The sequence below is a fragment of the Gnatocerus cornutus genome, chromosome 7 (assembly GCF_029298725.1).
Source record: "Gnatocerus cornutus isolate USDA-ARS CGAHR chromosome 7, icGnaCorn1.1, whole genome shotgun sequence".
Taxonomy (NCBI): domain Eukaryota; kingdom Metazoa; phylum Arthropoda; class Insecta; order Coleoptera; family Tenebrionidae; genus Gnatocerus; species Gnatocerus cornutus.
Window position 1 is genome coordinate 14,373,161 of NC_142239.1, and position 23,961 is coordinate 14,397,121.

The 23,961-nt window shown below is 34.8% G+C and overlaps 3 protein-coding genes across 3 annotated transcripts in view; 2 read left to right on the top strand and 1 right to left on the bottom strand.

Annotated features, from left to right (window-relative positions):
• Window positions 1-1,345: 1,345 nt before the first annotated feature.
• Window positions 1,346-23,961, bottom strand: part of LOC148171368 (potassium channel subfamily K member 18-like) — an 88,401-nt gene continuing 65,785 nt past the window's right edge. Inside the window, exons 3-6 of the mRNA XM_088040861.1 lie at window positions 10,418-10,594; window positions 2,323-2,565; window positions 1,985-2,273; window positions 1,346-1,793 (exon numbers count right to left, since the gene is read on the bottom strand). Of these exons, the coding sequence (XP_087896987.1) occupies window positions 1,388-1,793; window positions 1,985-2,273; window positions 2,323-2,565; window positions 10,418-10,594 (1,115 nt within the window). The 3' untranslated portion in view covers window positions 1,346-1,387. The remainder of the gene's footprint in view (window positions 1,794-1,984; window positions 2,274-2,322; window positions 2,566-10,417; window positions 10,595-23,961) is intronic.
• LOC148171369 (glutathione hydrolase 1 proenzyme-like) lies at window positions 3,631-7,763 on the top strand. The gene is made up of 8 exons (XM_088040860.1): window positions 3,631-3,699; window positions 5,651-6,172; window positions 6,221-6,421; window positions 6,469-6,700; window positions 6,744-6,934; window positions 6,979-7,219; window positions 7,268-7,381; window positions 7,426-7,763. Coding segments are annotated over exons 1-8 (1,728 nt in total). The 5' UTR covers window positions 3,631-3,697; the 3' UTR covers window positions 7,651-7,763.
• LOC148171370 (uncharacterized) lies at window positions 14,850-15,569 on the top strand. Its single transcript, XM_088041178.1, has 4 exons — window positions 14,850-14,927; window positions 14,974-15,129; window positions 15,179-15,346; window positions 15,402-15,569. The coding sequence occupies exons 1-4, from the start codon at window positions 14,850-14,852 to the stop codon at window positions 15,567-15,569; spliced, it is 570 nt and encodes a 189-aa protein (XP_087897304.1).

Here is a 23,961-nt window from a genome sequence, read left to right on the forward strand (position 1 = left end):
ACTTATACATTCTGATCTGCAGTCAATGTACATTATTAAGGGATTAGGGTAATAAACTATTATACAATATCCCCAATCGTTTTATTACAACATCCCCATCAAACTCACTTATCACTTTACACTTTTACTTTCCTGAATTTTCCGTTTTTTTAGATGAGTAACTACAAGCGCGCACGGGCCCCCAACTTCAGCCCCGATGAGACGACACTGCTCCTCTCTCTGGCGTACGAAAAACGAACAATTCTAGAAAACAAAAGCAATGGCGCCGCTACAAATCGACAAAAAATGAGAGCATGGGAAGACATCGCGGACAAGTTCAATTCGCACTGTCCTGGAGGAATTTTCAGGACTCCAGCGTCTCTTCAACATTTATATACGAACAGGAAGAAAAAGATGCGGAGGGAGGCTGCGAGCAACACGGCGAAAACAGGCGGCAGTTCGTCGTGTAGTTCAAACGAAGATCATTTTGAGTTGATTTTAACATCAATGAACAAGAGTGGTCAAGAGGTGGTTGAAAATGATCCACTTGTTGACACTTCGGTGAGATTAATTAAGGGAGTTATTGGAATCCTCTAGTTTTCATTTTTAGATTAAGAAGTGTCCTGAGGATGAACCGAGCAAAGCCATTTTAGATAGGGGTGATATTAAGACTGATCAGATGGAAATAGAAGATTTTGATGTACTGGAAACCCAGATAAAACTTGAGGAGCCTGTACCCTCGACTTCTAATACGACGGTACATTTAATTTACTATTTTATTTTTTTTACAATAATTGATTTATTGCAGGATAGTGTAAATGGAAATGAAGTTTCAAGCAGTAATCCGAAGAGACTGAAATCTCAAACGAGCCCCTCTCAGCGGACACGTATGAAATCTTCGCGCGTTTCCAGCGTACGCAGCAATTTAGAGCAACGAAAATGTGAACTCGTGGAACTGCAAATTAGTGCCCATAAGCGGGATGAAGTTAGGAAAGAAGTCGAGTTTCAGTTGAGGAAAGAATTACTCGAATTAGAAATCAAAGTAAAGAAGGAAGAGCTGCGGAAATTGCAGTCAACGATTTAGGTTTTGTAATTTCTTTGTATAGTCAATAAAGTGATAATAATTTCTATTTGTTTTCTTTTTTCTGCAGATTCTGTGCTTTTGGTTTTTCAGATTCAATAGTTTATTAATTAGATCAAGGGTAAATTTTAATTTTAGCCCGGCGCATCCACCATTTGTAACGAATCGAATCTATTGGTACTAGAAATTGGCACTTCGCCCCTGAAATATCCGTGGAAAAAGTAAAACAGACGTGATAAATAAAAGCCGCCGCACTTACGTATAATTCTTTTATTAATCGCTCTTTAAAATCGTTTTCACTCTCAATATAAACAAACAAAACTGTCACTACTGTCTCAACAGCCCCATATTATTGGCGATATGTTTGCACTTGGTCGATAACTCTTCATGCACTAAACTAAAGCACATCGCAACGACGACAAGTCCAAGGAACAGGTATAAACAACACGCGAGCAGCTGTAGCTGGGCGTGGGTGTCTCCACTTTGGGGTAGTTTGTCCCCAATGCCGATGGTGGAGAGGGCGATGAAGCAGAAATACGTGGCATCGAGGAGACTCCATCCGGTGGTGCTCGCGAACGCGATGGCTCCTATACACACGTACGAAAAAAAAATAAGCAAAACGAGACTGGCAGGCACTGATGGTGATGTCGGCTGGGATGGGGACGACGTCCTCTCGCAGTCGGAAGAACGCCAGATTAAAGGGATGCGGGAGGGCGTGTCGTGCGTGCACATTCTGAAACAAACAAAAAATTAAACACAATAAACATGTAGAAAAAGTTCTGCATTTTTATCTCCTTCTGCTCAATTTCTTTGTCTCCGTGTCTTTTCCTTCAACAATAGATTCGTCACCTCGTCCCATTTCCGTCACATTTTGAATAAAGAAATAAATTGCCACCGTCTATCATTTCAACTCCATCAACTTACACGTGTTCTCCTTCGTCAGCTTCTTCGGCGTCGTCGATGTCGGACGACGTCGAACCTATAATTAATGAACTTTTTGTCGGAGTCCCGTGGCTGTGCGCCGGACAAATTGACGAATCCGCCAGCATTTGTCTAACTTGGCTCTGGCGGCACCGTCCTCTAGCGTGACTAGCTTTCACAGTTGCTAAAACCGCTCGTTTGGGGATTTCCCCATGCTCAATATGTTGGTAACTGTTTTTACAGACGTGGTTGGGAGTACTGTGAGAAGACGCTATCTGAATAGAGGCGGAATCTAAAAAAAACGGAAATAGAGATTGGATTTACGATTTTGTTATCTTTACCTTCGTGGGTTTTACAGTAGAGTTTGCCCGAAGGACTGGAAGGCGCCTTGTGGTAACCAACTGAAGGACTTTTCCGGTTGTTGTCGTTGTGACAGCATAATTTAGCGTAGGCCTTTCGTGCTCCTGAGGCCAACATTGCTCCGAGCGCTGAGAGGAGAATTAGCATTAGAGGGACGCCAATCAGGGCGTAGACCACGGCCACGATTTTGCCCATTGCGGTCCTGGGGGACAGACGGCCGTAGCCTGCAAAAAAAATAATAACATTTAATAATATACAGCAATCAGAGAAGGCAGTGTGACATAATGACCAAATTTTGCGTTCCATCGAAAAGTTGGGGAAAAAACGCTAATTAACAAGTAGCAAAAAGTGTCTTTATCGGACGTAGCGCTAATAGTGGTAGAGAAATGTTGATTTTACAGTACCAAATTGTTTAAATTTGGATGATTTTGAGTTAAATTTTTTTTAATCTTTGCCAGTGCAGTGGTTTCTTCAAAGGTGTTGTGATCAACCTAAAATTGTAACTGTAAATAGAGGGCATTTGGTCATTTTTCGGAATAACTTCAGGTAACTTTTTCATTATTTCCTTTCTAATTAAAATTTAAGTTTGATCCACAAAGGCTTCAAGAAAAGAAAAGTCATCTTACCATAAATCAAGATAAAGCTTGGTTCTTTTCAATTTATTTCAAACAAATTTATTTTTTGCAATAGGTACTTCTGAAAATGTTTTTAAAACACCAGTAATTGAGTAAAAATTAAATTATCAAAATTACAATTTATGCCTGAAACACCAAATTTTGACAAAAAATGTTGACGCGCGTTTCGATAGCAATGCTATCATCATCAGAGCGATGATTAAACTCACTCATCGCTCTGATGATGATAGCATTGCTATCCTTTGTTTGGGGAACAAACTGTAATTTTGATAATTTGTCAACAACACCAAGAATTGATCCAATAAATTTTCTTTGAGTGAAAATTAAACAAGTATGATAAGAGCGAGTGTAAACTTTTGAAGAAGTCTTTGAGAAACAGAGTGGTTAAATTAAGTGCCATAAACGTTGAATAACGGGTAATCCGGGGGGGTTTTGCCCCATTCGAATTTCGATTTTTTTTTTCAGAATTATCTACAGCGGTGTCTGATATTGTGGTTAAAATCTTTGCACTTTATTAAGGTTCACCTGTATGTATAATCATTATTATTAAGGTAAAACAATAACCTTGCAAATTATTCTTTTTTTGTTATTTTGATGGCTTTCCTTTATTTTACTTTTGCACGGTAGATACCTTATCTTATCAAGATTAAAAACATTTAAATTACTTTGCCCCTAACACAAAAGTTAGTTATAATTCATTAGCTGCAATTTGTTGTTCAAAATGTAAGTTTTTTCTTTCGTTTTTTTAATTTTTTAAATATTGTTACCTACACTACTCGATAATTAAGTCATTTCATTATTAACCATTAAATATTTTTTTTATAATTATATCGACAAACTAATAAGAAGTAATCCACACCCAAATTAGAATCCTTTGCTGCAACAAAGAGCTCAAACTATTTTTTTTTCTGTCGGTTATACAAATAAACAGACCGCGCGTGTTGTTCATAAATTTTTATTGTAAAATTGTTTGTTACAAATATAATATAATAATAATTATTTATTTCCACGGCTACAGAAGTCATTACGCAATTTCGATTTATTTCGTTAATTAATGAAAAAATGTAATAGAACCATTGCGGTATAATTTTTTCCTTTGTTCATTAGATGTTTATTAATTATTAGGCAATTGACTGAACTTTAAAACGATTGCAAAAACTGTCTATGAACTAAAAAAAATATGATAAGCTGTGATGCACTTATTTGATTGCATAGGAGGACTTGATTTCGTAGCCTTATTGCACATACGCCGTGATTTTGAAATAGATAAACATCACATTAAAAGAAGAGTTTTGGCAAAATTTGTTTTTCGAATTTCAACTTTGGTTCAGAGAAAAAATTACATAGCGATCTGTTTTTTTTTTATTTCTTTATAATTTCCAACTAAATATTTTGAGGATTGAAGAACAGTTTATTAATACATACATAAGTTTTATAAGTCTTTTTAGCATTAGTAGTTTTTCGGAATGGAATTTTGGGGTTCTTTTCCAGATTTTTTTTTACACGAAACCTTTGAATTGTATATCTGAAAATCTATAAGTGATAATATATAAATCTATTTCAGAAGAAATAGGTAAAAAACAAAAAGTCGTTGTTCCGGAGATTTTGGGCTTGAAACATTCCGGATTTACAAGATTTTTACCGTTTGGCAACTTCCCTCGAAATTCTAAACGCTTCTAATTCTTACTTACTTACGTTACTTTTTGACTTATGGAAATTTTAAGCACAGTTTTAAATTCCGCGTGAAAATCTGCGAAAAATGGACATTCATACTTAATGTTTGCTTTACAAATAAAGTAGGTACCGTCATCTTTAGATTCTTAGGGTGGTCATTTATAAGAAGATTTTTCTCCACAAAAACGACGCCGAATCCTTTGTGTGTTGTATCAGTCGAAAGAGGAGCTCGAGATCTATAAAGTGACCAAATCTAAAGTTGATCGATTGAGTGCTTTAATTTTCGAAGTTGATATTATGATTTAAGATCCGAGAAAACCGATAGCGCGTGCCGCATTTTTCTAATTTTCTTAATTCAGGAGATATCAACTTCAAAAATGCGGATTTCTACAAACTCCACAAGGTATTCAATTAAAAATGAAACTGAAGGTGGAAAAATCCTGTTTTTCGTCTGCTGTGTGTATTCATTGCTCAAGAGCAATTATTTTATAATTTAGTGGAAAAACAATTATTAAATAGAAGTATGAATCAAATAACATTAATAAGTGTGCAAAAAGTACAATTTTTTGGCTCAAATAAATCATAAAAAAGTTAAAAAGAGTATGAATCAGATAAAACTTCCACTTCGTTCGTGATTGGGAGTTGCGAAAGTCGGCAAAGCTGCAATTTTGCGCTTTATCTAAAATATTGACATTGTTAATTGATTATTGAGTTTATCTTACAAAACGATTGTTTAAAAATTATCATTTATCTAATAAAATGCATTTTATTGTTTAATTTTTTTGGTCATTTGACTCCACTTGTTGTGATTGTTTGTCTCTTTCGTTCTCTTATCTGTTAATATTTTTTTATACTTTAATAACAATTTCGGGATTATCTTAATCCCGTAAAATCTTTGGCAAACTTTGTCATCATACGATATCATATTGTCATATTTTCCACTCTCTGTTTTCTTTATTTTTTCAAGTTACCACGTTAACAAATCCCTACTTCCTTTTAGGTCAATTTTAAAGTTCCTTTTTACCACCGCCCTTATCGCACTAGCCCGAACCGAAGACCCCATCGGAGCGGTGGTAACCAATGGCCCCGAGTGTGCCAAAATCGGAACTTCGATTTTAAAAAAAGGCGGTTCAGCTGTTGACGCAGCAATCGCAGCTCTCTTCTGCGAAGGCGTCTCTGTCCCCAATTGCATGGGTCTCGGTGGTGGATTTCTCATGAACATCTACATCAATGAAACCAGAAAATCAGACTTCTTAGTTTCGAGAGAAGTGGCACCAAGCAATGCCACCAAAGACATGTTTGGTAGCAATGAAACTCTTGCTACAAGAGGTGGTTTGGCAGTTGCGGTACCTGGAGAACTGAAAGGGTACTGGGAAGCCCACCAAAAATATGGGAAGCTTCCTTGGAAGGATTTGGTACAACCAACAATTGATTTGTGTAAAAATGGGATTCCTGTTACAAAATACTTGGAAAATGTGTATAAAAGCTACGAGGAGGTTATAAGGAGTGATCCGGTGCTCAGGTGGGTACTTTTCTGGTGGCGAAAAAGAGTTATCCTACCCCATTTTAGAGAAACTTTCTTGAATAACAGCACCAGTAGTCTTTACGTGGAGTCTAATTATATGACAAGACCACGACTTGCGAAAACCTTAGAACTAATAGCAGACTTTGGGGCGGATGTTTTGTATAACGGGAGCTTAACCGAAGACTTCGTCAAAGACATACAAGCCAAAGGTGGTATTATCACCGCAGAAGACTTGGCTAATTACAGGTGATCTTAAGCTTACACCAACTAGTTTTTTGAAGGATTGATTTTAGCCCATCCTGGAAGGAGTCAATCAAAATTGACCTCGCTTCCGGGGAGACTTTATACGCTCCTCCACTCCCAGGATCCGGAGTCATTCTAGGACTCATCATGAATATTCTAAGTACTTTCTTAGATGACTCCACTCTGACGGTAACAGCCTGGCAAAGAATAACAGAAAGTTTCAAATTCGGTTTCGCCAAACGAACGGAACTTGGCGACTCCGACTTTGTCAATATGACTGAAGTAAGTACCGTTGGTCCCAAAACAGTATTAACGACGAGTTTAGATCATCGCGACTTTAACATCTCAAGACTTTGCTGACGAAATCAGAAAGAAGATTCACGACAATCAGACTTTTGACGATCCGGAGTACTACGGAGCTAACTTCACGCAACCTGAAGATCACGGTACTGCCAATGTTTGCGTTTTTGCACCGAATGGAGACGCGGTTTCTGTAACTAGTACTATCAATCTTGAGTAAGTTAAGTTAATGTCAATTGGGTACTATAAAGTGGTTTTAGTTTTGGTGCCGGTTTCATGTCGGAGAGTACCGGAATCATTCTTAATGATCAAATGGACGATTTTTCTTCACCGGATTTTACCAACAATTATGGGGTACCACCGTCACCAAACAATTTTATAGAACCCGGGAAAAGACCAGTTTCGTCTATGAACCCATCTATTGTCGTAGATGACAATGGAAACGTTCGATTGGTCGTCGGGGGCTCGGGTGGTACTAAAATCATCACATCCGTTGCGCTGGTACTTCTTACACATAGAAAAAATCGGAAAATAATGAACATTTTGTAGACTATAATTCGGAATCTTTGGTTTAACGAAAGTATAAAGGAGGTAATTAATGATAAAAGATTGCATCATCAACTTTTTCCAATGAACGTCTTGTATGAGAAGAAGTTTCCACAGGTGTGTTTAACTTAACAATTATTTTTTTTTATTTTTGTGTTTAGGAAATTTTAGATGTTCTTATCAGTATCGGGCACAATTGTACCATGGAACCCAGTGATGGCTTCAACACCATAACTTCAATAGCTAGAGAAAATGGTACTTTGTCTGGTACTTTCGATCCGAGACGAGGAGGTGGAGAAGAATACGTGTATGCAAGCAGTGGAAATTCTCGTTTTATTTACCCCTCGCTTCTTTTCCTTTTATTATTAATAGTTTTCATTTTGTAAAGAACGGAAACTATATTTCTTTACTTTGCGACAAATTTATACGCGAGCACATGTCTCATGACGACATTGTCTTATCATGTACCAACAAACAATAAAAATCTGTTTTAATCTAAGTCGTATAAGATTTCCATCGTTGCAGGTTAATTTCACTTGAGGTAAGGTTTGAAATAAGAGAAGTCGTAGGTAAGAAATTCATTATTTGAGTGGGATTTTTTCCTTTTATTTGCTGCTGGAGGTAGTGTTGTTTTCGACATGGGAAAACTTGTGGACGTACATCATTTTAAACTTTCAAAAGTTGTGTAATAATGTAAAGCGCGTAATTACTGGAGCGTTGAATTGTTGAATTTTTATTAAATAGAAACAGAAAATACGAAAATAAATAAATGAGTAAAACAGTGGCTAGTGGCACGTAGCTCTGGTAGCTCTGTTGACAGCGTTAGTGACATTTCTAATATGTACTGCAGTACTACCAACGTATTTGTGTCAAAATCCCAAACATTTACTGGCACCAAATTATTGAAACTAAATACAAAATAATAATAACAAAAATTGATTTGATTTTAAAGTTTTTTTTCTACATATTTTAGATTACAGAATGCTTAATCGATAAGCTTTATTTCGCTGTGAAAGTCTTCGGTGTTATTGACACAACTTTACTTATTTTACAATGATTCCACAGTAAGTTTTTTTAATTTACCATTTAATTCACTTTAATATTGTTTTTTTAGCAAGAAAGAGTATTTTCGGCTGCTATTTTTAAGTATAGTGGCCATCGTATCCTTGGTTGTAATAGCAAGTATCGTCTATCTAATCCAAAGACAAGAATAAACTTATATTATGTAAATAAAATTGTACGAAAGAATTTCAATTAAATTTATTTTATAAATTCCTGCTCTGGTGTTGTTTTCTGTTGAAAATGATGGAAGGGAAAGCCACTAAACTGACTTTTTTATTGGAAATGGATTGATCCTACTGTTAAAAGTCGTGAATATTTTCTAGATTTTTTAAGATCCAAATTTGTTATTTAATATTTTTTCTTTTCTGTAATTTATCGGTGTCCAATATACTAAGAATTAAAAAAAAACGAAAAAATCAAAGCATTCAAAATATCGTTAAAGAAGGATATGGAAAATGGTCAAAGAATTAAAATTGGAAGAATCTAAAACAAAATAAGAAATCATAAAATATAATCAGTTCAAGAAGTTTAGGTTTTGACATTTCAAAAATTGTTCTATTTTGGTGCTTTATTAGACTCATTGCAGATCATGAATTTGCAAAAAAAAATTGTTTCTGTTTTTTGCAGTCTATTGCATTATTTGGTAATGGGGATTTTTTTATTATTTATTTATTTTTAGTGCTTAGATTCGATATACATTTTTGTGTTTGAAGATCTAAAAAATTTGTAAATTCTGTTACTTTTAATGCAACAGTAACGAAATTTGCCAAAGTTACTACTTTTAACATGCTTATTAATCGTGCCGTGCCGCATTGCAAACTTCTCGAGCAAAAGAGACACGTTTTAGAAATTCATATTTAAAGATCAACCCTTTCCTCATAACAAAATGAAGAATATGATTGAAATCGGATCAAACCCAAAAAAAGAATTCGTGCGATTGGCTGGCATTCTCTTTATCAGAGGTTTTTATAATAAAAAACGCACCCGAACAACCCAAATTCGAACGTAACTTAACATTCATTGGCTGCATATCCAAAACTGTTGTTTATTGGATCGATTTCTTAGCTAATTAAATCATGCACAAAAAAATGTTTTTCATTAAAATATTCTAAAATTTGGTCCTTCCACTTTATAATTTTGAAATTTGGTAAAGTTAACACACGACTCAAAAATAGTAACTTCCCCAAATTTCGTAGCTGTAGCTCTAAAATTACCAAAATTACAAATTTTACTGCAGGATGTCGGAAATTGCTTAGGCTTCAAAACTTGAGTTTTTCACTCTACAATTTTGCAAATTGGTAGAGTTGATCCACGACTCAAAAATAGTAAATAAAAACGGAGATTTCCTTGTTGTCAGTGTAAACGGGTCTGTGAAAAATTGCAAAAGCCAGAACAGTCTAGCAAGAGCAAGAATAAGTCTATTCCTGGGTTTCGCTTAGCAGTATTCAATTTCCAGTCCACTTGGTGAATTAAAATAGGAGTAAAATCCGCGAAACATATGCAGGTAGTCAAGATTTTAGTCTTTTTCGTGCGGATAGGCATTAAATTTTTCTATTGTCTTTACCCTCGTGAATTTTCATAAAACAGTAAAACTGTTCTTGAAAATGTCTGCGATAAATCGATTTTTTGTTTTGCTCTAGAGGCTCGTAAATTTGTTTATGCGTTCTAATTTAGCTGGCAAATGGGTTGGGATGCTTTATTTATGTAATAAAACTTATATAAAGTTTGAATATCAAACCCAGTTCATAAAGAGAACCTCTGTCTTCTGTTGTGTCGCAAACTCGACCTTTGCACAAAATTCAACATTGTATTTTATTAGAACCGTCTGAAGTTTTCAACCAAGAATGTAGTATTTTCAGTCACAAAGCTTCGATAGAATTTTATTCTTTCTATACCCAAATAAGAAAAAAACAACGCGTTTGCGTGTTGAAGCACTTACTATTCCATTTATTGAATTCCTCGTGAAAGTTAAAGGTTGCGCGAAAATCTAAACCCACCTTTTGAAACTTATTGGAAATTGTGTAAAACCAAACCAAAGTGTCGACATCTTCAACGTCAAGTATAATTGAAAGAATCCTCAAATCTCCTTACCGACTGTCGTGAGCAGCGTGAGAGAATATAAAAGCGCTCCACCGAATGTCCAATGAGGCGCTCCAGGATTAGACGCTCCATCTGCTTTTCCAGCTTCCACGACGGCTCTTTCAAACCTCTTCAATTGTTCGGTTACCAATCGGGTCCAGTTCTTCTCGTACAAGACGTTGAGACGTTCTACAATAAAAGATAAACAATTATCTAAAGAACAGAGAAGTTTATAGCTATTGTAAACATCGTCATTCTTCAAGTGAGACCTGAACTTGAGTGAGAATATCAAAAGACCCAAAGATAAAATTTTACGGCGCTGCTTTTACGACGCGCTTAGTAAAGATCGGACCAATTTGAATAATGAAACGGAGACCAGGTTCGCAGCAGTGGAATTAATTAGGCCGGATGTACTACGTGATTATTACAATAAAAAATGATACAAACGTTGAGAGAAATTAATTCATGTTGAAACGCACCATCGCACAAAAATTAAACGATTCTTATCTTCCTAAGCTCGCATTCATTATTCTGGGATTCCATTTCGTTTAGTTTTTGTTCGGATTTCACCAAGGGGAAATGGAAAGGGTTCATCAAACGGTATTAAACTTAATACTGGCGGAGCACTTGAATTTATTTTTAAGGGTTAATTGCGTAATGTAAAGTTCAAGCTTCGTACGGACCAAAAATTGTCGCTCGAGTGGATCTCCGGATTTTCAGGTTTTCTTAGAATTCGGAATAATTTTTACCGAATTTTCTATATGTATTTCCAAAATTGGCAAAAATACGAATTTTTATCAGAAATATTGAAAATTTTCAGTTAGTTCTCAATTAAAAAAATGTCAATTTGTAGTTCAAAAGTTTTGGAATTTGACTGAGTTAATAACCGGGTCAAAAGTAGTACTGTGTCAAAATTTTATTGCTTTATTCCCAAAATTGGCAAAAATACGAATTTTAATGAGGAATATTGGAAATTTTTAGTTGGTCCTAAAATATTTTTTTTTAAATTTATTTGTAGTTAAAAAAATTTGGTATTTGGCAAAGTTAATGAATGTGTCAAAAGTAGTACTTTGCCGAAATTTCGTTGTTGTATTCGCAAAATTGGCAAAAATACAAAATTTAATATGGAATATTGGAAATTTTTAGTTTCATCTAAATAAAGAAATTCTAAAAAATCTTTTTGTAGTTTAAAAGTTTTGGAATTCGGCAGAGTTAATAAACGTGTCAAAAGTAGTACCATGTCCAAATTTCATTGTTATATTTCTAGAATTAATTTAAAATTTCCAAAATTCCATATTAAATTTTATTGTTTCTCTAATTTTAATTGCCAACAATCGCCAACAATTTTTGTCGTGTTTTCTAGGTTACCTAATTAGTCATTTCTTTTGGTGTCAAATTATCTAGCTGAATATACATAGAAATAGAAAATAAATAGAAAATAAAACTATAATTTCAGATGTTATCGTTAAAATTATTGGAGCTGTCATGTAGACCTGTCTCTAATTTGTTAAAAGAAAATTTAATTTTAACACCATTAAACAAGGAAATAGTGCTGAATAATTTAATCAACTTAAGTGCTATCTGCCATTGCTTTCAGCGACTTAAAGTTCTAAACTAGAATGTCGGCGATTTTTAAAACATGAAGGAAAAATATACACGTCAATTTGTTAACAGTGTCGAAAGTACAGAAAAAATTTAGAAACGTGCAATAAAACTAAAAAAAATGTCCGAGATCCTAAGAGCACATAAAAATACAATTTTTGTCTTAAATTCAGTAAGTTGCGTTGGTGTTCTATTACCATTGAAATCTAAACCACTTGTTCAATTCTGCCCCAATGAAATCATAACGACAATTTCCTCCAGACGGCGCCTATAATGTAGTCACCATATTTCTTAACAAATTAACTGACTTATGTATGAAACTCACGCATTGAGCTCATATTTCAACTCACATCCAGATAATGTCCCCAGCAATTTTCAGTATTTCTCCATAATTACACGAGTACTTATTTATTCAGTCGTGATAATTCCAAGCAAACCCCCAATCCCCAGTCCTTTTGAATTTTTTTTCATTTCTTCCACAAATCTCCTGTTACCACTTGGAACAGGCGTCGATTTCAGCCCACGATGTTAGACGGAGCGTGATTCTTTCTCAAGTTTCGTTCCGCTGGTTTCAGCTTATGTAAACTTGAGGAAAAAGGCACAAGTTTAACCATCGTTGCGTTGAAACTAGCGCTGAGAATTTTATTAATTTTGGTAACGGGAGACGTGGGAAGGAATTAGGGCTTTGAAATGATGAGGTTTGTTTGGAATAGGGCAAGAGTCGGAGGATGTAGGGAATATCTTGTTAATGCAGTACAAACGTTATCGTAATGTTGTTATTGTGTCGACTCTCGGAGTTCTATTCTTACTAGGGCAAATACTACTAATTATACTGTTCACTTTGTACCGACTTTGGATAATTTATTGGCGGCAATTAGATACAACTTAATTACAGCTGGATGTCAGGCGAAGCACATTTTTCTTGTTTGAAGAACTAACGCAGCTTCCATAATCTGAACTGACAAACACGAATTCAATTGTGCGAAACTTTTTGTAATGTAGCCGACTTTTCTTCCAGTTGCTGTATAAATTTACAATGATTTAAAATTTTATACCGCGGAGGCCCCGACATTTAATGATAGCAGCAGATGTTCGGGAACTTAAGTGGTGTTATAAAGAACTGCAGTTTACGATTGTGAAAATGTTTAGACTTTATCAAATCTCACCCGAGTGCTAGTATCTGTTTTTGCATTTGTATTTTCTACAAATCTGATGGGCTGATAAAGTTTTAATATTTTCGGGTGTGGAAAAAGCAATTCTCCAAAAATTTGTAAAAATACGGAATATTATAATAATACAGAATATTGGACATTTTTAGTTCGTCCTAAAATAAAAAATTCTAAAAAATCTATTTATGCTTCAAAAATTTTGGAATGTGGGACAGTTAATAATCGTGTTAAAAGTATTAAAGATTCACGAACGGTAGAAGTAACTAAATTTAGTAACTTTTATTTTTGAGCTGTGTGACTAAGGTTATAATTTTTCTAGTGTAATGTCTTGTAAAACAGATGTCATCCAAATGACAGTTTTTGGTTTGTCATGAAAGGTAAATATTAATTTCCAAACGAAAAAGAAGAGCTCCGAATCAGATTCAACTAGTTCATTGATTTCATCTTCTGAATCTAACTTTCTTAGTGTTACAATGACTGGTGGAATATTGTCTACAGCTGCGTCTCCCATGAGTGCTGTCCAGTCTTGCCTAATTAAGTTTTCGCAGGTGAAACAAAGTTTTCGCAGTGTGAAACAAAGTTTTTCCAGTTGTTTGGTGTGCTTTGCGAAATTGATTTTAACCATAAATTTCCCTGACTTTGTTCCTTCCAATCCTGTTTTAATCCTTTTGAAACTGCTTGTCTTGTAATAGTTGATTCCATCTCGTTGTATTGTCAAATTTAAATGACAAATTTATTTGATAGACAATGATGCCAATGTTTAATTCCTAGTTATTTCAGAAATTCAACGTAGCGACACAAAAGTATCTATTAGTTACTTCTACCGAACGTGAATCGCTAATAGTGTTGAGTCCAAATTTCATTCTTGTACATATTTCTAAAATTGGCAAAAATACGAAATTTAATATGGAATATTGGAAATTTTTAATTTTTAATCGTCCCAAAATAAAAAAAAATTAAATCAGATCTGTTTCTGGTTGTAATTTTTCAGAATTTGGCAGAGTTAATAAGTGTCAAAAGTAGTACTGTGTCAAAATTTCAATGTTTTATTCCCAAAATTAACAAAAATACGAAATGTAAAATCAACAATTTGGAATGTGGGAAAGCTTAGCTTAGCTTGTTCTACAATAAAAAAATACTAAAAAATCTGATTCTTAATCTGCAAGTTTGAAATTTAGCAGAGTTAATAAGAGGGTCAAAAGTACTACTGTGTCCAAATTCCATTAATTCCATTTTTGTATTCCTAAAATTGGCAAAAATACGAAATTTAATGTGCAAACTGTAAAAATTTCAGGTCGTCCTAAAATAAAAAAATTTAAAAAAAATTAAAAAAAAATCTGTTTCTGGTTCTAAAATTCTGGAATTTGGCAGAGGCAATAAGCGTGTCAAAAGTAATACTGTGTCCAAATTTCATTTTTGTATTCCAAAAATTAGGAAAACTACGAAACGTACTATAGAAAATTTTTAGTTTGTCCTAAAATAAGAGATTTATAACAAATCTGTTTCTGGTTCTAAAATTTTGGAATTAGTCAGAGTTAATACGTAATTAACCTAGAAAACGCCACAAACACGTTGACAGTTATGATTCATAAGTTTAATCTGTCGTTAGAATAAATTGCTTTTAAATAACATGTTTGATAGATTTGCTATTATTCGGTTTCATAACATCAACAATGAAAGCCGCCAGTATAATATTCCTCTTCAGCATAATAATCATGGAAATGTTATGCTGGGATGTGATGCACATTGGGGTAATTTTTCACCTCCACAACCCCATCATTAAAACGCATTTTTCAGGGAAAGAAGGCTCGTTTTGATCGTTTCGATGGGATGTGTCGTGGATATAAAGGAATTAAGATATTTTTCAACTACTACGGATTTCAAAACGTCGGTACTAAACTATTCATGAACTCCACAATAAACGTAATTGAAGACATAATAAGTCCACCTTCGGTAATCGATTTCATACCAACCCCGAAAAACTTTTCAATTCAACTTTCAGCTAAATCTGAGCGTGCGAAGATGTAGGTCAAAAGAAAATTTAGATACTTGCGAAGACTTTCACCACTTTACCACCAAACAATATTGCAAAATGATCCAGTCTGATTCTGAAATGTGGAATCCGTTCTTTGGGACGATCCAACCCAAGTGGAAATGTCCGATTAAGAAGGTTAAACGGTTGGCGCCACTTGGTAAACACTCTATTAAGTTTCCATTAATTTCAGGGGACTTACAAGTCCATCAACAGCAGTTTTGACGTGACCGCCTTTTTATTGTTCCCTGTAGATGAATGGTTTTGGAGGGTGAGAGGCGACATGTTTGATGGCCAAACCGGCAAAAGAATTATGTGTGTTATTCTAGAAGCTAAAGTGCTTTTTAAGAATAACCCGTGATGAACTCAATTTTTTTTTATATTAATAAATTTGGTATTGGACTTGAATTTATTTCCCTTCAACAGTATTGTGTTATATTGGAAAAGTTTTCATTGGACATCGAGTGGAATCTCTAGAAATTGAATGGAAGAAATTTTAACCTATTGAAATGGGGACTACATGCGCTTATTACGTATTTGTGGTCGGCAAAGAGACTTGTTAAACATTGAGTAATGGAATATTTAATTGGGGATGTAAAATTTACCTATACGAGCACTGATAAAAAAAAAATTGGGATTTCAGCCCACCAATTAGTGATTTATCTGATTTTTTGTATTCGTGTCCAATGAATTATTCTCAATATTATGGAGGAGTATCTTTAAACATCAGTTCCATTTTAATTTACAGAAAAATCAACTTTATTTTTAATTTATAGGCCTGCTTTTACAGTTTTAGTTATAATTATTATTAGTCCTTAAAATATTAAAACATTTTTAATTAAAAAATTTTCAGATCTTTAGATTCTGAAGTATGGGAATTTAACATGTTATTATCCTTTCACTGCGTTGGGAAAGACATTATGCATCTTTTTAAATCTGTTTTTCTAAAATTTAAATTTAGCCGAGTCAATAAGCGTGTAAAAAGTAGAACTGTGTCCAAATTTTATTCTTGTATTTCTAAAATTAGCGAAAATTCAAAATTTAGTAGGTATAAAAAAAATTAGAAATTTTTAGTTTGCCCTAAAATAAAAAAATTCTAAAAAATCTATTTGTTGTCGTAAAATTTTGGAATTTGTTAGAGTTAATAAACGTGACAAAGTGTCCACATTTCATTCTTCTATTTTCAAAATTGGAGAAAATACAAAATTTAGGAATATGTATGTATTGGTAATTTTTAGTTTGCCTTAAAATAAAAAATTTCTGAAAAATCTGTTTGTTGTTAAAAAATTATGGAATTTGGCAGAGTTAATAAACGTGTCATAAGTAGTACTGTTTCCAAATGTCTTTGTTGTATTCGCAAAATTGTCGAAAATACAAAAATTAATATGAAATATTAGCAATTTTTGGTTCGCCTTACAATAAAAAATTTCTAAAAAAATTGTTGTACTGCTAAAATTATACAACTTGGTAGAGTTAATAAGGATGTCAAAATTAGTAGTGTCCAAATTTAATTCTTATATTACAAAAATTAGCGAAAATACGAAATTTAATATTGAATCCATATTCAAAATTTACAATTCTACCTGAAATAAAAAATTTCTATAAAATCTGTTTCTGGTTTTAAAACCTTGGAATTTGACAAAGTACGAGTAAATAAGTGTATAACAATTTATTATTATAGATTTTTACACTGTTTTGAGATTGTTTGGTTCTTACAAATTCTATTCTTAAAGATTCCTAAAATTCTTAAATTATCAATCTTCAATGTTTATCCTTGTTATTTTTGCAAAATGTAATTTTTGGAAAGGAAATCATCACAAAAAGCATTTAGTTTATAAAACAATGCCTTATAAGCAAAAATATTTATTTCATTTTGGAATATATCCTGTAATATTTTTACACGGAATTGAATTCTTCATAATTAATTGCGGCACGAATGTTGTACAGTGCGCAATTGAAAACAACAAAACTTTATTTTTTTTAGGTAGGTTCAGATTGTGTTATTAAAAAATAATACGAGCATGGAATGAATCCTAGTTTTATATGTCGCAAAAATCAGTAAAAATCCGGGGAAAACTCCACTCAGTTTACAATTTTAATTAAAACACTTGTCAATCCGAAAAACCTAAAATATGACAAATTAAAAACCTAAAAATTCAACAGAAGCGCACTGTAATTCGCCAAGACTCGAAAACTCTGCAAATTCAACCTTAAAACTTACATGCTTAACTAGTTATGTAATTAATAACAACAAATTTTTAATAGAAGTTTGTAATAATTTCGGCCCACCTCCTGTAAAATTTTAATTCATATTACACCCAGTTCTGAAAGCATCCATCCACCGTGAATTTCTTCGCTTAACTGCTAAATATGTTCTCTGAACTGTTCATTATTAAAAATAATGTCCTCCCGCCATGGAATTAATAAACATTAAAAAATGAAAGGGTTGAAAAAAGCCCGCGTATCCAATTAAATTCCAAAATAATTTTATCCAACCCTATTCCACCCTTCATGACTCCGTCGAAGAACCTTATAAGATGAAAACCGAATTAACTTGTACAAAACGGTGGCGCGCGGTACTGCTATTTCATCTTAGTCGATGCAATTAGGATGACTTTAATCAAAATTAAATTTGGCCCTAGATTGCTGGCATGGAATTAAACCTCTGCAAAAAGCCATTTATTAATTCTGGGAAAAATAGCGAACATGTCTTCGTTGGTAAAATACTCGGCTTCTTTTATGGACACGTTTTATTACCACTTCTTAATTTATCTTCTGAACGGAGTAAAAAAAAAAACGGAAATTCTACATTTAGTGCGATTACATGGACCAGTACACATGGGAGGGGTGAACTATAAGCGCGAGCCATTAAAAAAATAAAAAGTGTGTTGAGTTGGTCTCGAGGGCATTTTATTTTTTCGCGGTCTCTGGTCTTTGCCCTCTTTTTTATTAACGGGGCATAAGTCATGACAGTTTTATTGCTAGTGTCAACTGTGCGATTTAAACAGGGAATTTGAATTTTTAACGTTGGACGTTGGTTTATCAGTAGAAAAATGAAATTACCTATTTTATTCAGAGGTGTTTGTATTGACCTTTCAAACTTATTCCGCCCCCTTTGCCATAATGAAATTTATCACACAATAGTGACAGTTCACGTAGACCCATCCGCCATTTTTCCCTCCATCTTGTATAATTAATTATTGCATAAATTCATTTTGTCACATGACGAGATTAACATCGCCGTCGTGACTCGTTCACAATTAATTGTACCCTTTTCAACCCTCGGAGAGCGGAACCCGAAGGTGGAATTAACAAGTTTGTATGGTTTAGGGATTTAGCTCGTCCTATAAACACACAAAAAATCCCTATTAGTCTCGGTAATTATACTTTTATAGTTATGAGACAGAGCCGTACTTGACGAGTTATGAGGAAAATCTTCCTTATCCTTGGGGAAATCTGCCCGCCATCAAACGCCGGGAAAGTGTGACCGACGGCTGCGCTTACCTGCACGAGCGTTCCCAAGCGATAGTTGTGCCAGGAAATTAGCGAAAGAGGCGCAAAATTATGAAAGTAAACTCGATGAAAGATTAGAGAAGCGATTTGTTATCTCGGGAACGCGGTTAACGAAATTAGTTTATAATTATTTTATTATGAGCTTAATTTTAGTCCTGTGTAAACATTTCTACACCTAAAGGAACTTAAGGGCGCTTTTATGTTTTCAAATATGGGAAGCTGGATTTTTCACGAGTTTTTAAATTGACATAATTTTAATGAAAAGCAACCCTCGCGTGTAATATTGGCTGCGATAGCCTATAGAAACTCAAAATAAATTAACTTTGCGCCTTATTCTCCACTTCATTGCTCTTTAGCTTTTCGGGGTTCTTTCTCATATTTAGCTTACTGTTTTAATAACTCGCTCGGTGGGTTTTATAACGGGACTGTTTGAGTTTAAATCGAGTTATATTTTTTCGGGCTAATCAATGGAGTTAATATTTTATGGGTTTCCAAACATGCGACCGGAAACCTTTCAAATTGTGAATTACACCAGTCAACAAATTGTAAAAGTGGAATGTCCTCCTCATTCCAAGTCTGAAATCTGTTTGCTCGATCAGTTCCGGACTCGGAGATATTTTTGAAAAATTATTTTTAGGTTTTGCTATACTTTCTTTAGTTTTTCCTAAAAACTTGCAAAGTTATAGAATTGCTTAAAAGTGCTCTAGAAATCTGAGTCCTGACCTGATGGAGCAAAACGGGCTTTGAATTTAGAATCAGAAGGAAATTACACTTAAGAAAAGACTTTTCGCTGCTCCAATACAAAATTTGTTCATTAACATTATAAAAATTTCGCTGCGCATCCACCATTTCACCGCCTTTTTAATTCCGCCCTTCCTTCGTACAAAAATGAGTTGGAGTGTCTTTGTTATTAAATTATAAGTTTTGCATTAATTACTTAGACAATACGTGCTTGTGTTAAATATCCCGAACTTTCGCATCATTTATTAGTCGCTTAACAAGAACAAAACCAATTTCACTGAAGCGGTGTAAATTTGAAACGTGATCAGCGAATTCGCCCGACTTTTTTTTGGTCGACTCCCTTTCGAATCAGTTGGAGAACAATCAATCAGCGAATTAAAGGCAAAACAGAGGAAAACAAAGTTTGCAATAAACTGCGAGCTTACTGCAGAAAAATTCTCCTTTTATATTTTTCCATCAAGGGGTTTCCAGTCAGCAGTGCCAGTTAACTTCATGAATAGTCACTTAAATTAAACCTTGAATAATGAACAATTTCACAATTTCAAAACCAAACATCTGTCCGGCTTCCCATAAAGCACAAGTTTCACATTTCCACTCCGACTATCAAATAGAACAGGGTTGTTTTCTACTATAATTCCTCTCGAATAGTCTTTTTATCTTCACGTGCAAGTATGTAATTCCGTTAACTACAAAGATGCTTTCAGGATTCAACGAGATTAAAACGGAAATTTTAGTTTCTGCACTAATTGCAGGTTAGCGGAAAGGAAAAGACTGATTGGGGTCTGAAAAGGCTGAATATGTGATAAATTTCGCATGCGTCAGCTGGAAATTTCTCTGTCGCAAATTAAATTTAGAATAGGCGAGCAGGGAATTTAGTTATGGATATCCTACTTTAGATTGAGTTTTCAACTGGACAATAATTCCAATACGAGGAAAACTCGATTTTCCGAGCACTTTGAGCCAGTCCGGGACAAATTCCCAGTTCGTTTCACTCAAATATTCATAATTTTTTACCCACGCTCAAACAAAAACATTGATATTCCACAACTTTTCATCGCCTTAAGGGCCGGGCAAGGAATATTTTGACTCAGGTTGTGGAGAGAGTTAATACCTCGTAAACGAAAAAAAGCGTGCTGAGAAGCTCATTTCAGAATGTAAGTCGATTTGAGGGCAACATTTGTAAAATGATATTCTCTTTCTCAGGGTGCGTGCTAGAACGCACCATCTGCAATTTCAGACTTGCGTGTTTTCAATGCAAATCTACCGCTGTGTAAACAACCACTTTTTTTCAAACGTGCTATATTTTTATTGCAGTTTTATTGCCTGGAATAGCACGCAGGTGCGACAACGTCTCGTTAACTGGTCGCGACAGATAACACAAGTTCTTGAAAATAAAATCAGACGTCGAAACCTCATTCCTGCAGACAATTTTTACAGGCGCCAAATTAAAAAGCGACGCTGTGATTGACCGGTCAGCGAGTTGACAGTTATTTTTTTAATTGAAGTTGGAATCTTAGTATAGTAAACTCAGTTGACATATACCTAGTAAATTTTATGGCCACATTATGAGAGGGCCGGGCAGTACTAATCCTTGCGATTGGAGACCATAAATGAGCACGAAATGAATGCGGGCCTATTCAACCATCGGTCAACTCTCTACCTAGAACTTTGTCGGCTGCAGTTTACAACACCCAGTTTTATTTCTATGGGTGGTTTGACTTAAGCCATAAAATGTTTACTAGGTATATGTCAACTGAGGTTACTATAAACTAACTTTTTCGAAAATTAATTTATCAAGATTCCAACCTTAAATAAAAAAAATACTCGCAAAGTGGACAATTGCTACCTAAACCCTCTAAAATGTCAAGGTTGGTATCATTATTCCCAGAATTTGACATTTGTTCATTTTGATATGAGACTTTGACATAATATTACAAAGACATAACTTATACGATCTTCCTTTGTTCCCCAAAACCCAATTCACGTTACAACGCCATTGCAAAACTTAATCAGAACGAATTACACGATGAAAACTTTAGAATTTGTGACCTTGAGCGGACATTTGCAACCTAAACCTCATTTTTTTGTAGGCGCTACATTCAAAATGCGGCTCTGTGGTTAGTCGTTCAGCAGAGCGCTAATTTTTTAAAATTCTTGGAAAATTGATTTGTCACCAAATTGTAGAACTATCAGTAAATAATGTGTTTTTGTTATTTTTAGTGCAGATTTACAGGTATTTTTGTTATAATTTATTGTTTATTATCATGTTAAATTTGACAGTTGTTTGTGGCGTCATTCATTAAACAAAATTGACTGATTTCTAACATCTGTTTTCTTTTTTAAATCTTGCTGATTTCGAAAATAGCTCCTTTGTAAATTAGTAAATTCTCTCAGGAAAAATAACGTATAATCCAAAATTCAATGCCTTGACGGTTTATTAAGGCAAAAAATCGTTTAATACCGCCGCCATTATATGGTTCGTATTAATACACCACCGCTTGTAGAACAAATTCCGTTCGAGAGAACTCGACAATCTCGGTAAATCTGCATATCAAAAGGAACGGCCGATAGCGCTTATCCCGTTTGAATGGGAGTTCGGAGAAAGAAAAGAGTTTATCTTTTCAAGACAGCGATAAAAGATTTTTCTTTAATTTGAAACAATGGCGGAGATTGGGACTTGGTGACAGTTCTCCGTCAACGTGGACCTGCGATTTGTTTGTTTTAGCTGAGTCAAGGGACTGCCTTCCGATGCTGGGAGATTGGCAGGAATTACCTTCTGACCCAACTTTGCAATGACGAGTTTGTGTTTTAATAAGTTGCAATGGGCTGGGAAATATTTCAAATATTTGTCAAGGGCCAAGTGCGGTTCCAGCGCAAAGTTTATATTCCTTGGGGAACATATTTTTCCCGGCAACATTCTTGGAAGTTTCTTATTTGTATAGTTTAAACTTGAGGAAATTTAATTTTTATATTGGATAACAGAAAATTTAATACTCAAGCTGGAACAGTTTAATTAACTCTTGCGCTTGTTTGGAAACTAAGTCTGCAGTCTTCTATTTCTAACGTTTAACTGAAGCCAACATTGTTAACACTTCAGTCACCGCTGCCACAGTAAAGTTCCATTAAACCCGCAGCCCCCATGAGCCACTAGACCATCCGTCGTGCCGCGTTTTATCATCTCAACCCTTCTCGACATTGCAATTACACAAAATAATAATGTGTTTAGTTTAACTGTAGAAACAACATCAGTCGTGATGTTAGTTTTAGTTGGACGAGCTTTTGATTGGAGGAGAAGCCGTGATGACGTTCCGGCCCTTCCGGTTCTGATGCCCATTAATATTTAATTCAATATAATCTGCGCATAGCGCTGGCAACAAGTTTAAGCGGAATGGCACGTACTTTAAACGCGACCTTATGAATATATCATCAGGGGCGCAGGGGGTAGGAAAACACGCATACCAACCTAGCGGGCTTCTAAGTGGATTGAAGTGGCGAATTGTAACAGCGAGAAGAAATGGTGGAAAGAGGGTGAAAATGACTGCGAAGAAGGGAAGGAATGACCTGCAATGGTGGATGCGCCGAGTCAATAAATAAAAACAGAGCAACAAATTAAAATTCAGCCTGAAAATAATTGGACGGAAGCCCTGAGCTGGCGCTATTGAGATAAGTCTCTTCGTCCTCAGAGACTTGTCAAGCTTCCATTTTAATTCTTCTATAACTGAGTTAACTCCCGCGATAATGAAAAATACCACCCCGAGCGTATCTACGCCCGTAAATAATCTAGCGCTACTATTTTATAATGAGTCTTCGTCCTCTTGTTTAAATCACATTTTCTCGAGGAATCGATTTTGCCCCCATATTTGTGCAGACTTATGAATGTTTTCCCTAAAAGCAGCTGTAGCGGTATTAAGAAATTTCTTTCATCTTGCGAGCAAATAAATTTTTTCTTATAGAAACATAAACTGAAAATCTCATCTTGGCGTTTCTCGTCTTGTACTGCGAGCTAATTAAACTTTGAGGTTTTTTCTGTAGAAATAGAAAGTTTCCCGAGGACAGGACAAAACTCCGATTTCTATGTTTTCAGAAACTGAAATGAGCCTAAGTGAATTGGAGTCTCACTCCTCGGCTTTTATCTAGGAAACATTTATCTTCAAATCGGATAAGGAACCGGAGAACCTGTAAAAATTACATAACCGGATTCAACATGTTTTCAAAATCACGAAACTAAGCACTAGGCGGATGCATATTTACAAACCACTTTTCCGAACGTACAATTTAAACGGTAAAGAGGCGGTATTGTGCTGGTGTTACGTGGAAATTCGTGTTCGCATCCCATAAATAATTCATAGGATGGTGTGAACCGGAAAGAAATGTGGATATGGGAGGATTGCGGCTGGACAGAGCTTACATATTCACCGGAGCGACTTCTCCCGGAATATCTTCACTGACAGAGTAGACTCAATTAAGTTCGGTTAAATGGACTCGGTGCATATTTTTCA